At 39.9% G+C, this 16,302-nt stretch overlaps 1 protein-coding gene across 1 annotated transcript in view; it reads right to left on the bottom strand.

Moving 5' to 3' along the window:
* Window positions 1-16,302, bottom strand: part of LOC128379194 (microtubule-associated serine/threonine-protein kinase 1-like) — a 43,979-nt gene that overhangs the window by 16,596 nt on the left and 11,081 nt on the right. Inside the window, exons 4-5 of the mRNA XM_053338837.1 lie at window positions 1,505-1,599; window positions 559-634 (exon numbers count right to left, since the gene is read on the bottom strand). Coding sequence (XP_053194812.1) covers window positions 559-634; window positions 1,505-1,599 — 171 coding nt within the window. The remainder of the gene's footprint in view (window positions 1-558; window positions 635-1,504; window positions 1,600-16,302) is intronic.

Raw genomic sequence — 16,302 nt, 5'->3', positions numbered from 1 at the left:
GTATAACCCTAACCCTCACTTGATTGGAAATAGGGGGTTTTGGCATAAACTATTTTTTTTAAAAGTCCCTGACAAAAATATGTACAATAGTGTGTGGGTGCATACTTTACTACAGTATATGAGTACACAAACAGGCATATTGAATGTATTACACAACTTAAAAACCTTCTAATATAAACTCACATATAAAATCACATTAATATGCCCACCCATCCACACACACATTGACAAACACGACCCTCATGCCTCCTCACTAGAACAGTGTGAATTAACACAGAGGGGCTGCCAAAGTAATAGCTGGGCCTGTCACACTGAGTCAGCCTGTAACGCTGAAAGAACCTGCGAGTGGCTCCCTGCTCCCCTGGATGTGCGAGACCTCACACAACAACGATGCTCATTTTCTTCCCTCTGCCTCCCTCCCTTTGTATCACGCTGACTTCTGACACTGTCTCCCCTCGTCTATGTCACTTTCTGTCCAACAACAACTCTAGCACAGACACAAGCGAGCATATATGTAAGAAATCACACTCAATATATGTAGTGCCGTGAAGCAGTCACCTTCTGGAGGAGGCAAACGAGAAGTGTGCCGGGTTGCTGGGGGAGAAGTTTCGTGGGCTGTCCAGAGGGCTGCTTCCTGATGGGACAATAAGATATATACACAGAATGACACACAAGAAAGGACTATAGTGGGGATACATACAGTAATCAAGCCTATTTATTGTTATTATGAGCACAGGGAAACCAAGGATATTTTACAACTTCTTGCTATGTTTTCCTCCTTTACCTTTAAAGTGCTGCACTTAGGCTGACTCCTTTGATTCTGTGGTTCAATATGACAGTTTGGCTATTATTAATCACTGGGTAATATTTGAGGGGGTTCAAAGTGAAGTTTGAAATTGATTTAGACCCCTCCCCCCTAAATTATTAAGTTCTATCATTGATTTTTAGAACTATAATTGCTTTATAGTCTGCACATTTTATTTATCCCATCTTGTTCTGGGGACAATAATGTCTGTGTTTTGATTAACGGACTGCAATTTGACTTGAGGCTTGTTCATAGTCAAATGAATCAAATCAGTAAATTTAAGTGAGCAGTCCAAGTAAAGTCACTGCAACATCTGCACAAGCTCTTCTACTATCAGTCTCCACTAGTTTGGGGGGGGGGGGGTCAGAAAGTAGTTTCAAGAAAGCAAATAAGCGTATCTCCCAAAATGTCAAACTATTTTTTAAACTGGTGAGATTTGATTTGAAAAAAAAGGGTTCACTGAAAAAAAAGCCAGGAAAATATACATATGACAATTCTTGGTTATTCAGTAAAAGGTTAGTTTAATACACCAGAGAAATATGTTCAAGACCCACAAGAGTTGAAACTTTTGTCTAGTCTTTATTACCTAAGTTGGAGTCTAAGCGATTAATAATTTAACCTCCCTGGTGCAGATGAAATGAAAAAGCCAAGCTTGTTGCTGAGGTGTGATTTATTACTGTATTACTGTACAGTACGTACCGAGGTGTCCAGGGAGGGGCAGAGGGGAGTGCGGGCGCGGCAGTGTGGGAGAGGTGGTGGTCAAGATCAGACTTTTCCTGTTGCTTGTACGACAACTGTAGAGAAAAAGAGAACATGGGAAAGAAGACAATAAGAGTTGGCATAGATTAAAATGTTATATCATGCCAAACAAAAGAAAACGGGATATGTGGTCACTGTTAGACAGGTGAGGCTAAGACAGAAATGCACTTACTTAAGCAGGATTTTTTATGCAGGACTTTAGCTTGTAATGGAGTATTTTTACATTCCTGTATTGGTACAACATTATTCTTAAACCCTTCATGTCAATAAAGCCTACTTGAATTGAAGTGAATGGAAATGCAAACATAAGATGATATTGCATGCAGAGCCATGTTTGAGTACAGTATCTCTGCACAGCTGCATGGATATGTGCGGAAGAAGCAGGCGTGTGCAAACGCAGGGCTCAATGCAGGAGCACAACTGCGATAAAGAGAATTCAATTTCCTCAGTCATTCATCCCTGTCTGCTTCGTCTCAGTCGAGATAAGAAATGTGGGGGGAGCGGAGTGGAAAAAGATGAGAGAGTAAAAAGTTACAACAACAAGAAGAGGAAGGATAGAGATGACAATCATAAAAAAAGGATGTTGGAGCCAGAAAACAATTTTGTAGAAACATTAGCTTTTCCCCGAAAAACTCCACTCCACTTTTCCATGACCTCACTAAATTATGTTTGGGTCACTTAATAGCAGTCACTTCCACACTGAGTCATTTCAAATCTGCCTGTGGACTCCACACACATTCATTTTGCACATGATGACACTGTATCTGATTCACACACCATTAGGCATTGAATAGAGCAAGCCTTTTGTATTTAAGAGATCACCTTATTGTGTTAGAATACTCATGCAGCAGGAGTACAATTGAACCAGAAGGCTTTCCATTCATTCATTCAATCTTTTTTTTCAGTTTATATAGCTTACAAACTTCATGTTACCCTCAAAATAGAATGGTACATAACATAAATACTAGATGTAGACAACAAGCTCAATAGGACAGTGTATTCTGGTGATACTTGGTTACCAATGTCAACCCAGAGTCACATTAATTGCAGATAGGTGCCTACATGCTGCTTGAACCTTACACATACAGTAAGAAATCTGTCTTATATGTCTATGAACAGTCATAGTCATACTTTATCTTGCAATATGGGGTCAAATTTAAGTATAATCCATTACTGATTACTTTTGTGTGATTTGTGATTGTTACTCATTTACTACATTATTGCTTTCCATTGGTGATCTGTGACTACAGTTTAAAGGTCCTGTTCCTATGATTGCCTGCTGCTGAGAGTACTGATATTACTTAAATGTAGCTATTTTTTTCCTCTTCAGCAGACTGACATGGTGAGTGAGTGCCTCAATCTGCTCTGGGCCATGACCTTCCTTATATTATGGTACTGAATTAAATAACTTTGAATTTGTAAAAGTCTGAAAACGTGTATCTCAGGTAGGCTTTAGTCTTCCTGAAGTTGGAAAAATGATTTCATGATTACACCTTTATCATTTATCATTTATAAGATCATATATCACCTGGATTTCAAATGTGTTCTGCTCTTTTAAACCAAGGTCAACACAAGAAGCATAAAAAGATTATCTTCTGGTGATAGTATATGTTTTCTTTACACTATTCACATACTAAGAGCATTACTCACAATAAAGTTGTGGTTGGTTTGCCAAAGCTGAAGGGCACCCACAGAGCTTGTACACCCATACAGATTGTTTCTGGCACAGCTGAAATTGATTATTTAGGGTTGCAGAGAAATATCAGTGTATCATCTGCATATGATTAAATAATGTGCTTCACTGTCCCACTGTTAATACCATTGACAGGTCTTAATAGTTCAAACGTGGGGACACTGGACAAGTTAGGGTTAGGGTTAGGGTTAGGACAAGTGCCACGCCCAAGAGTGAACTGGGGATATTGTGGAAAGGTATACAGTAATTCCATACAACTTATTGCCTAGACAGAAATGCTTCAAAACATTGAACATGTATTTCCATTTGATTGGTCTAAAGAGACCACCATAAAATGTAGAAGTTTGTTTTTTAGCACATTGAATGACCCCCAGTAAGCCTTTCATTAGTATAGGAATGATGCCCTTGCCCAAATCTTGTTTAATCAGGCCCAGTGGTGATGAGTAGGATAGGGTCTTATCTTCTAGTTAAAATTTTTTATTTTCCACTCACAGCAAACTAATTGGTCTGTATGAGGAAGGAAGTCTCCTCTGGGTTTTTACCTTGCTTTGGTAAGATAATGGCAGCTGTCTGTGTTGTTTCAGGCAGGTTTTTGAGTCAGGAAGATTTGCTTGTACATTTTACTCAAGAGTGGAATGAAAAAGTGTAGTTCTGAGAGAAAGCCATCAGGGCCAGAAGCTTCCTTTATCTCTGTAAATGCAATTTTCCCATCGATGCTGCTCATATATTTGCGGTAGGTTTAGGCGTTCCAGAGGGATTTTCAAACGTGAGCGTCACAATGCGCTTTGGTTTTCAAGGCGGCGAAGCGTGTAAATAAATGCAAATAAAAACAACAAAGAGAGAGAGAACAAACAAAATGCAAACAGCGCCATCTCATCTACGCTGTCAGATGAAGAGAATGGTTTGTTTCCCCCCTCTCTCTGCTTTCAGTCCCGGTCACATGGGTTCACATGTGAGCGGGATGCACAACCCGTACACACACACAAACACACACACTTACATTTACACACACTCACACCTTCATTGACACTTCCAGTGCAAAGACGTGAGCTGACTGAGATCAAGGACAGACGGTATAGAGGGAGACAGCAACACTACTATAAGAATTAGACAGTGCTTTCTACTCCATGTTTGAATGTGAACAATTTATTCAACAACTGAATTGACTAATATTACACAATAATCGTGTGTAGAAAAAACAAGCCTTGCTGGTTAGACAGAATAATTTAATAACATTAAAAACAGATCACACTGCTGCTGTACTTGTACAAATCTCTCTTCTTTAATCTCTATGCTGTTCCCACACATGTAAATGGTTACACACATGGCTTACAGCAGTGTTAACACATGGCATCTTTACTAATTGGACAGCACTGTGCCACCTAGACAAGACCAGGGGATCTAAGAAAGCATAAACTTTCATTTCTGTATTGTAGAGGTGTTACGCAGAGCTGCTATCTGTATCTCTATCTGTATACAACACAGAAGTATCTGTTTTCTGATTCATAATGGAAGTGGGTATGGCATAAACGGGATGTTTTGTAACAATTTCTTACAACTGACATTTACACTCCTTATATGTACAGTGTAGCTACCAACAAAACATACATACTACTTTAACCATGTGTCTAATGAATCAGATAATAAAACAGGATTTGAAACTGTGTTAGTATGACTGTACAGTTGGTCTGAAGCTACTGACAACGTTTCAAAAGCTCTCTTAACTATTTTGTATGCACTTTGGAGAAGATCCCTAACTCCAACTCATCACTTCCTGTCTTCTGTCAAGTTGTACAAGATGCCAGGCTTCATCTGTCAAGCTTTATCCTGCACTGCACAACTCATCTGACGAAAACTGATGAAACATTGTTGAGGATGAACCTCACCAAATGTCTGAATATTGAATTTGAAACTATCTACTACTGGTGTGTAGTGTTTTTCGTCTATAGCCTATTTGTTCATGCACATGTTGGCGAATCTGCATCATGAAAATGGGAGAGGAAGAATTGTAACAGTTGTGGTAAATTACATTATCGCATTATCTGTTAATCTTCTATTAATGTATTCATAAGGCTTTTAAAAACTAAGATCTCCACTGTTAATATGATCAAAGAAAAAGACTCCAATACTACCAGCAGACAGCTGACAGTTGATTGGCTGTTGGAGTATTGCCAGCAGCTAATCCCACCTGGCTTTTTCAGTGGCCCTCCCGCCCATCTGGAGCTAATACCATCTCAATGAAGGAATGTATACAGCATGTAACTCCACTTCCTATCCACATTGAAAATATTACCATATGGTCACAAAACGGAGCAGGCGCCAATACATCCCTATGTTTTCATTACATTTAGCTGCACACAAGATGTCTTCATCGATCAAATCTATAACTAGCTTTATGGATATTGATCACATATGTCAATAGGTTGGATTTAATGTGCATGTCAGATAACTGCTATTGTGCCTTTTCACACTTTCTAAACTGGATCAATTATATCTTGACGTTTTTCTCTAACCTTACACCTTTTTCACTGGGATTAACTGGAACTGAGGTTACAGTGATACCAATCATCTAAATGAATGTTTGTGCATGTAAACTTGGTGTGTAAGGTTCAATATGATTTCACTGGCTTTCATCACTTCAATAACTGCTGCAGACTAAAGGGAAAGGAAGGAGAGAGAGAGAGAGAAAAACAAAGACAAACCAAGCAGTAACTATTCTTAGTTAATGGATTCTCAGTGCTGCAGGAAATCAATGGAAGCTAGCTGTAAAACACACAAAAACACAGTTCTTGGCCTTGAATTTCCCCGTACAGCTTGCATGTCAGTGTAAACATGTAGACACTATCTGGCGTGTATTTACTCTACGCATCAAGCAAGTCTACAATACAACACTGCTGATGCAGAGTCCAAATTTCAGAGTGGTTGCTCGGGGGCCCGCTCATAACTCGATGGTCATTCAAGATCAAGAGGCAGGTAGGAGTTAGAGATGCACTCCATTGCACTCAGTAAATCTGGGTTGTACTGGCTGTTGCTGCAGGCTGGAAAGAGGGATGGAGGTATGGAGGATGCGGCAAAGAAGATGTACAGACAGATAGAGGAGTTTCACACATGAAAGTAAGATGAGGGGGAAGCAAATGTTTAGGGAAAATGGAGTGACTGCAAATTCAGGGAAAGAGGAAGAAAGCAACTGGAAAACAATACAAGGAAAAATGAGATGCAGGTTGAAAGCGTTCCCAATGGTGCTCATCACCCACAAATGCGCAAGGTAAACATGACCCAGTTTTTTTCACCACTACGCACATGCACACACATGCATGCACACACACACACACACACACACACACACACACACACACACACTTAGTATATTCACACTGCATAAAAATGACAGAATGCATGTTTGAAACAGACCACATGGGCATTGCGCACTGGGTGTGTAAGCCTGAGCAGATGACAGAGGCATCCAATGCTCCAACAAAGCCAGACAAATAGGGGCCTTCATCCTGTGCATGTTCATCATCCTCCCTCTACTTAACAGCAGGAGGGTTGAGACCATTTATATTGATCTAACCAAACCGTTCCTTTATATAAAACTACACAAATGTAGCTGTGATATAAAAAGTCAAATTGAAGTGTAGGTAATATATCTGAGGCACAAAGGAAAGAATGGAAGAAAAAGAAAGTGAGAATAAAAGCTAAAGTGCCTCATAGAGAATGGAAGGAGAAAAGAATAGGCAGAGAGAGAGAGAGAGAGAAAGAGAGAGAGAGAGAGAGAGAGAGAGAGAGAGAGAGAGAGAATTGCTGATAAGGAGGACTGGAAGACTGGCTTGTTTACTGCTACAGCATGAAGAGAGTAGGGAATGAATTAGAGATGACCAGAGATAGAAATGATAGTGGTGATAAATCAGTGTATGGGATATGTTGAGGCTGGAAAAGATGAAAGGGATCAGTCAGGGAGGGGGTTAAAGAGGATGAAAGGAGGGGAGTAAATAGAAGTGTTGTTGCACTACCTTAAATTAAAGAAAAGTATTCACAGTTCTTTATTTTCAGCTCTGTTTTCTTTCACTGCTTGCTTATCTAAAGTTTGAAAGCATCAAAAGCATCAAAAGCACTTTATTACAGGAAAAAAAAAACCTGAAGAAATTTAAGTGTCGTCTACAGCCCTGGGGGGGAGGGGGGAGGGAGGGAGTCATGGTCATGTGACACCTTGTTGCTACGCAGCGTGCGGCAGGGAGGCTCTGATAACGCCGACCAGGGACCACAGAGAAAGAAGAGAAAATACTGCTCATTACAGAAGTCACTCAAGTTCATTGTTGGAGGCTGGAGCGAAGGGAGGGAGACAAAGAAACACACAGAAAGAAAAAGGATGCGCAAAATATATTTTGAAAGGTGACGTAATGTGGCATCGCCTGGCATCGGGTGAAGGAAGCGAGCGGTACATTAGTGTAAAAGAACACTCTGGGCCACTGTGAGAGTGACATTCATTAGTCAAAATGTCACAGGTTTTATCCATGTACTCATAAATAGCCTGTATCACTAAAATGACTGATATTAAAATTCCTGTGCACCTCTTAGTCTCCCTTTAAATCTTAGGAGGTGATATAAAAGACCTAAATCAATTATATTTACATTTTTATTGCATTTACCGTGACCACAGAACAGATAAAACTGTGGTTGCTAGGAAAGATTTATAATATGAGATGGCAAAAGACAGAAATAGGTGCTTTTTTAAGAGATTGTAGGTATAGAGGCAGAGAATTACTCACAGGTAAGATTGTGCACATGAATCAAGAAAAAACCACTATCAGAAAAAACCAGTGTGGCATACAAACAAACAACTAAATGACAGGTTCTGACAAAAATAGTGTATAAAGTCTGTGAAAGGGAAAGAAAAACATATGTGCTTGCAGTTGTAATGAAGGTATAGTTATAAAATAAGCAGCATATGAAATACAGAACTACTGCTTTTCTAGTCTTTCGAACCACTCACAGCGCTTTTACACTACATGTCGCAATCACCTATTCACACACACATTCATACACTGATGGCAGAGGCAGCCACACAGGATGCCAACCTGCTAATCAAGAGGAAACTAACATTCATACACACATTCATACACTGTTGGTGCAGCCATCAGGAGCAATTTGGGGTGAAGTATCTTACCCAAGGACACACCGACACGTGGACTAGAGGAGCCGAGAATTAGTGGATGACCCTATAACATGGATGGATAATACTATAACATTAATATAAATGTGAGAAAAGGAACGTGTAGTGGAATTATCAAATAAAAGATGAAGTGCTATAAGATGCTTTGGCTGGCTGCAATTAATAATGATGTAATGATTATTATTATGTATGATTATTATGTGATTAATGATCATTTGGTCTATAATATGTCAAATAGTAAAAAGGACCGGTCATAATTTCTCAGAGCCCAAACTGACATCTTTTTGTCCAACAATCTAAATCTCATTATTGCACAGTATCCATGCAGTTATAATAGCAGAGGCTGATTTACCTTGATGGCTAAAATAGCAACTGTCACTGTCAGATTTTAGTGTTTGTAAAGGAAAAATATGAAATCTGACTGTTGGGCTACTTAAATATTTATGATTTTCAAACCTTATATTCCCACATATAGCGTTACAAGAATGACTTAACGAATGTATTTGGCAAATGTAAGGATATCAGTTACCAACACAGTCAGGAGAAAAACAGAGCTACTAACGTTACACCAAACTCTACATCCTGGACTAGCTTCCACACTGTGAGAAAATACTACACAGTGGATGTGGTGGTTGTAAACTGTAAACCTACAAACTAATCTAGTTAGCTAATGATGTGCTCTTTAGGTTTGTAAGCAATGATTCACACTCATTACACCTTAATAAAGGGAAAAGAATAAAAAAGTAAAGTAATGCTATGTTACTACTGCTGGCAGTTAGATAATTAGCCGGTAAATTGCTAATGATGGCAGACAAAACACATGATTTAATCCATTCATCAAACTTCTGCTCTGCTGCTTATTTCTTTGGAGAGGCAGGGAAGAAAAGACACCCTCTTCCACACTATAAATGCCCAGTATCTTAAACCTTGACAGGTCTGCTGTGTCTTGTTACAGTCGTTAAGTTGGCAGATAGCGGTTTGGGGGAAACGTTTACAGTGATATAAAACAGAGAAAAGCAGCAAATCCTCACACTTCAGAAGGTGAGATAAGAGAATATTTTTTCATTTTTCCTTCAAATGTCTACAATTTATTGAGGATAATTAATAGCATTTTTTCATTTCAGCTCTAGAGCTAGGGTATGACATTAAACCTAAATTTAATGTATGTACAGTATATGGACGGTATATATTGTTTAGTGGCCTGTCTTGAAGTTAATCTAACAATATTGTACGCTGGGTCACATGAGCAGCTGTAAAAGGCAAGGACAGAAGCTAAAATGGTCACGGTGAGAGCCGGAGGCACAGCACTGTCCTCACTCAGCTCCATCAAATCTCCACTCCACTGCACCGAGCATTGTGTTAAATGCCACAATATTCGCCTGGCCTAATACACAATAGCCAGGATAAAATAGACACAATGACCCTTTTCTTGTGCCTCTTTGCCTCACTTTCCTCAGCTGTCTGGGGGTCTCAAACATCCCAAAAGCCTCTCAGGCAGGATGAAACACTCTTTTCTCATTTATCTATTTAAAAAGAAAAACCTGTGATATACTTAAATCATCTGTCTTAGACTGGGGAGTTACACAACAGCTGACAGTAGCAATATCTATCAAGCACAGGTAAATTTAGTCCTGTCGAGAAGCCCCTGTTCTTATAAGTGTTCTCCTGTTAGAGAAGCCCTGAGACAGCGGTGGAGGATGAGGATCAAAGAGAATAAGAGTGCCATTACTCTAAGAGGAGAGGCAAGATGGTGCCCTTTACTGAAATCAGGAGCTAATGGGAGATGTAGCACCTGGTGTGCATTGAACTCTGGGCTCCTCTTGGGGGAAGCTGCAGCACTTAGAAGAAGGAGGCTCTACAGTCTGGCTCAGGTGCTTTGGCCTCCCACTGACCTCCTTAGGTTTGCACATTATTGGTTAAGTGAAGTGGAATGGTGTATTTAGTTACAGAGGAAGAGCGTTTAGGAGCAAAGGGCGCGGAGATGATTGTGTGTGTTCAGAGGATGTACATGTGTGAGAGTATGGTTGTGTGTATATGCAGGACTTTAACTGGGTGTGATCATGTATGCATGTGTGTGTGTGTGTGTGTGTGTGTGTGTGTGTGTGTGTATTTCTGTATGCCTCACAGCACTTGAGCTGTCACACACCCACATTTTCCTCAAGCATCCATCCAACCAACCAAGCTTTTTCTTGGATGGCACAATTTTTCACAGTTTATAATTTTGTTGGCTGAAATTACAGGGCTCTGGATTGATCAAATCTGATTTTGGGTTGTGGGGAAGTAAACGCACAGCTAAATCAGAGGAACAAGTGTAATTCAATGACTGTTGAAAATAGTAGGAGAACAAAAAACACAGACAGCAAACGTGATACGTCTTTTCACTCAAGATGCATAGTGTTATATTGTTCCCATTTAACATACAAATATAAAGGATAACAAATCATGAACATCAATCAAATCTCATGTTACACTAGCTAGCTACCTGAAATGGTAGAAAACGTAGACTTTGACTTTTTAATGTTTCCAGCTGACTAGTATTAAAAGTGTGTATAATTTAGTAGCATCTAGTGGAATAGACTTGGCAGAAATATAATAAGTATGTTATAATAACATTATAACAATAGCAATCATTAGCATAAGAGTTGCTGTGTTTGCCTTACCTTAGAATGAATGCTTTATATCTACATATGGAGCAGGTCCTCTTCCTTGGCACCCACCATATTGCACCACCATGTTTCTACAGTAGCCTAGAATGGACAAACCAAACACTGGCTCTAGAGAGGGCCTTTTGTGTTTTTCATGAGTTTTGCGGCCACAGTAAGTTCTCCTTCACATTTGGAAGGGTACAGGGAGAGGGAGGGATATTAATTTGGCTGCAGTCTACGACCTCACCACTAGATGCTACTAAATCCTACACACTGGTCAAAATAAAATAAAAGAGAGAGAAGTTGCATATATTGAGCAAAAAGTCAGCATTATTCTTGTAGTGTAGTGTAGAGCTAGTTAGTCCTATCACTACTACTACTACTACTAAGTATTATAAGAAAAGAAGAAAGATCAGACCATTACTTTGTTCAAACTAGAGCTCCAACTAAAGATTATTTTCATTATTGATTAATCAGAATTTTCATTTAATAATCAATTGGTCTTTAAAATGTCAGAAAATGGTGAAAAAATAATGATCACTGTTTCCCGAAGCCCAAAATGTAACATTTTAGAAAGTGGCACCCAGAGAATTGAAACATTTCTCCTTAAACAATGACAGAAAACAATTGCTTGATTATCTACGTGGTTGGCAATTATATTTCTGTTGATCAACTGTTCTTTGCAGCTCTAGTTCTAAAGTAAACCCTATTTGGCTGCTTAACTATGTACTTATGTATCATGTATTTTCATAGGAAAAACCCTTATGCTCAAGTACACGGCTTAATGATTAAATTATGTAACGCCCATTTCTTGTCTCACTTTGACCGTGATGTACAGAACACTGCAGAAAGAGAGAAGGAAAGAAAGGATGGCAAAAAAGAAAAAAATAAGTGATAGAGAGTGAGATCAAAGAAGAAAAGAAAGACAGAAAGAGTGAGAGTCAGGCAGTAAAAGCCAGTATGCATGTCTTGGATGCTCACGTAACCTTAGTGAGCTAGTCCCTAATGGAAGAGCAGACACAGATATCACCCCAGGGCCCTGAGCTCTATCTCAGCCTCTCCTTCTTTCACCTCTTGCACAACCGCCCTCTTTTTCCACCTTTATTCACATCACATCCTAATCATCCCTCCTTCTTCTGTCTTTCTTGGCTGTAATTTTCCTTCCTCAGCTTGTTTTCTTGTAGCAGCCGAGAAATAAACTTTTCAGCACTCTGCAGCCACACACATTTACTGTATATTACTGTTTATACATCTTTAGGCATTTAATTTATTCTACACTGCATTTCATACACATTTCAGGGTTTGAGCGGCATTAAACAGGATGAAACTTCTTCATTGTTTCCATCTATCTGCCTGTGTGTCTGGGCTCAGGTGTGCCATGAAGACAGTCTATACTGTAATAGAAGCCGGTTTAATTTCCGATCAGCAGGGGAGAATGAAGTCACTGTGAGAGACTCAGCATGACATCCACTAGTGCCGCTGCTAAGGAGTAAACCCCCAGTGCTTTAATGTCAGCTCAAATTTTCTGGGTGTTGACATCAGAGTGATTAAAAGTAGCAATTAAGTACAAAGGAAAATAGTGCTTATACAGTATTATTAATCTTAGAAATGCAATAATGCGATATTTGATCCCTGCAGGAAAATGCAGCTACAGCTTGTAGGGATTCAATGTCTGGCACAAGAAAACTTTATCATATTAAAAACTTACCCCCAATAACCCCCTCATCCTCCAACAGAAAACCATTTCTCAGCATCAATGAATCAGATTAGGATAAATCCATGTAAAACCTCTGACTGACTCATATGTGACTTGTGAAATCATTCATTGATCACATCAGACGGTGAATCAGTCTGCAGGTCTGCTAAAAATATCACTGAGTCACTGATGCACCTTTTACTTTCACATCAAGTGTGAGCTGTTAGCTGGATCATGTCAGCCATAAGATGAAGGTTGTCCTACACGACAAGAAACACCAATGTAAGTGCTAAATACATAAAATGTGAAATTGTATGTGTCAGAAGCACATACTATTCTCCAATTCAATATCTATCCCAAATGGCACCTATCACAACAGTGACACAGCCACACTAGCAGCTTTGTCATCCTGCACCTAGCCACAGTGTGATTATGTTGGCATGCTTAAGGTAACATAGTCACAATCTTAACATGGTGACGTTTAGCATGTATAATGTTTACCATGTTGACCATCCAGTTTAGTGTGTTACCGTGCTAATATTTGATAATTGGCACTAAACACAAAGTACAGCTGATATTGATAAGAATGTCATTAGTTTTTGGTCATGGAAATGGAAAAATCAAGAGATCAATATTACAATTCATCCTGTGGGAAACATGAATACCTGTACCAATTGTTATCTATCCAATAGTCGCCAAGATATTTCAATCAAAACCATAAATGTCAACATGGTGGCCTTAGAGGAAAAAATCTCCAAAGTCAGTAAGTACAGTGTGACTGTATGACGTGACAAATCTTCACTGGATAAGTGAAAACTTTGACCAACTGGCAGCACCTGAGAAAAGTCACAGAAACTGCAAAGTCACCATGCTCCAGAACTTGATGGCAATCAATCAGATGTTTGTGGCAATAGTTCTGTGTGGATACAAATGGTAGATTGACTAACTGACCAACCACTCTTATCATTCTTAGAGCCACACTGCTAACATTGATAAAAGGTGCTGACAAATTTGCAAGTATTGATTTTAAAGACTCTTTTAAAATAGATGTGGCACAGTTAAAAGGATTTAACACTATAATGATTTGGATGAATATGCAAATAGGATTTAGTGGCATCTAGTGATGAGGTTGAAGAGAGCAACCAACTAAATAACCCTCCCTTTCCAAGTTTGTAGGGGAACCTACAGTGGTCACAAAACTTGAACAAAAAATGGGCGTGCACGTGGTCGAGTGGTTAACAGCGCATGCCATATACACAGCAGACCCAGGTTCGATTCCTTTCTGCATGTCACACCCCCCTCTCTCTCCCATAATGTCCTGTCTCTCTACTGTCAAATAGGCATCTATGCCAGAAAAAACTGTAAAAAAACTGTAAAAGGCCCACTCTAGAGCCAGTGTGTTGTTTGTCTGTTCTGGGCTACCGTAAAAACATGGCAGTGCAATATTGTAAGACCCGGTCCTTTTGTAGATATGAAGGGCTCACTTTAAGTTAATGAAAACACTTCTTATTTTCAGGTGATTATACACTCATGAAAACATAATTATAAATATAATATTCAATTTATGCCATTAGATCCCCTAAATCCTAAACATTGCACCTTTAAGTATGCATATCATACAACTTTTGCAAGTTTTCACATTGCACCCTTTGACTCCTGATTTGTTTAGAACCTATCAGCTCTTTAGTATGATGGTAACAGTATTCTGTATAACAACCGTTGAGAAGCAATGACTAAGATTTTCAACATGCACACTCAAAAGCAAAACACAGCAGCCATCTAAAACCACAGTAAGTCACACATGCACACGTGCAAACAGTGACCTTACACTAACACTGCCAATGCCAGCTTGTTCGTATACCATACTGCAGACACTGTAACCTCACACAGAGAGAAGACTAAACAATATAGCAAATACCACACCACACCCCACATCAAAGACCGAATCATCCCCACTCTGTCTACACCTCTTGTTGTACCTTTTAGTGCGTCGGAACATGTTGCTCATTGGGTATCTGGGTGTAGCTCTGAGCAACAGCAGCAGCAACAACAGCCGAGCGGTGAGAGAGAGCAGTCAGAAAGCAGAAGGTCTCGGGAAAAATGTCATCGCAATGCAACGCATAACTCCCACAACCTTTGGATGTGCACTGATGTCTGTGTGTCTGGGCAAGTGTGGCCAAGACCCAAAGCAGAGAGAGAGAGAGAGAGAGATAGAGAGACAGAGAGAGAGAAAGACAGAGAGGGAGGGATGGAGGCTGGAGGAGGTAGGGTGGGTCTGTCTTTTAGAGAGAGGAATAACAAAAGGCGGCAGGGGATTGTGGGTCATTTTCTCAAGGCTAACATGCCATGGTACAGAGTGTAATTTTATGACTTATGTGTGCTTGTGTTTTGTGGTTTCCTCTTTTTTTCCCTCTGTTCTCTCAGTGTCTGTGCACTGAGAGAACCTGACAGGGAATTAAAAGCTTTTACTGCAGGCTATGGACACCATGAATGAAGGAAGACGAAGCAAAGGAAGGTTAATTCATTCCAGCAGAGAGTGAATAAAGGGGACAAGGTCATGTGGACTGTTACGTAACTGTGGAAAAGATATGAAATGGAATCAAAGATCCACAAAAGCTAATAAGGCTGTATGCCAAGCACACACAAACACACACACACACACACACACACACACACACACACACACACACACACACACACACAGACACACACACTGAATGCGTACGCTGTGTTTACCCATGAATGAATGCAGTAGGCAGATTGAATGTGAAGCCGAGTCCTCTGAGCTCATCTATAATAAATGGTGGCTCATAGCGTCCTACGGAGAGAGACGGGATGTGATGTGAAGGAGACAAAGACAGACTGGACCCAAATGGAAAAAGTCTTGATAGAGAGAGAGAGAGAGAGAGAGAGAGAGAGAGAGAGAGAGAGAGAGAGAGAGAGAGGGAGAGGGGGAGAGAGAGAGAGAGAGAGAGCGACAGACAGACAGAGAGAGATAAACAGAGAGAGAGAGGGAAACAGAGAGAGAGAGGGAAACGGAGAGAGAGAGGGAAATAAAGTGAAAGACAACAGTGAGATGGATAGAAGGACACAGAAACAGAGTTGGTCGGCGGCCTCATTTCATGTTTGATTACCCATGATGATTCGGGATGAGGGGGCAGTGTAGAAGATGGATAGGTCAGGGAGATGGAGATGGGGACAAGGGAAGACAGTGGAGACAGAGGTAGTGGGCTGTGACCACACACACACAAACAGCTTGACACTTACTCAATGGAGCAAAGAGATGATAATGAAGCCTCTTAAACTGATGCTTCAAACCGCAAATAACATGCTATTTGTCTAAATGTAATACTGCACACATCAAAATGTTGTCTTTTGCCTCTTGGTATCAGGCTAAAATACTTTTAGCATTTCTTTCATTGTTGTTACTCACTACTCAAAATGTATTTACAGTGTTCTTAGCTGCTTTAATGCCTGTTTTATTTTTGCTATATTAAAGAAAGTTGCTGAATTGCTTTGTTGCTGAGATTCAGA

The sequence above is a fragment of the Scomber japonicus genome, chromosome 18 (genome assembly GCF_027409825.1).
Source record: "Scomber japonicus isolate fScoJap1 chromosome 18, fScoJap1.pri, whole genome shotgun sequence".
NCBI lineage: Eukaryota > Metazoa > Chordata > Actinopteri > Scombriformes > Scombridae > Scomber > Scomber japonicus.
Note: the sequence above shows the minus strand (reverse complement) of the source record. Positions and strands in the feature narration are given on the sequence as shown.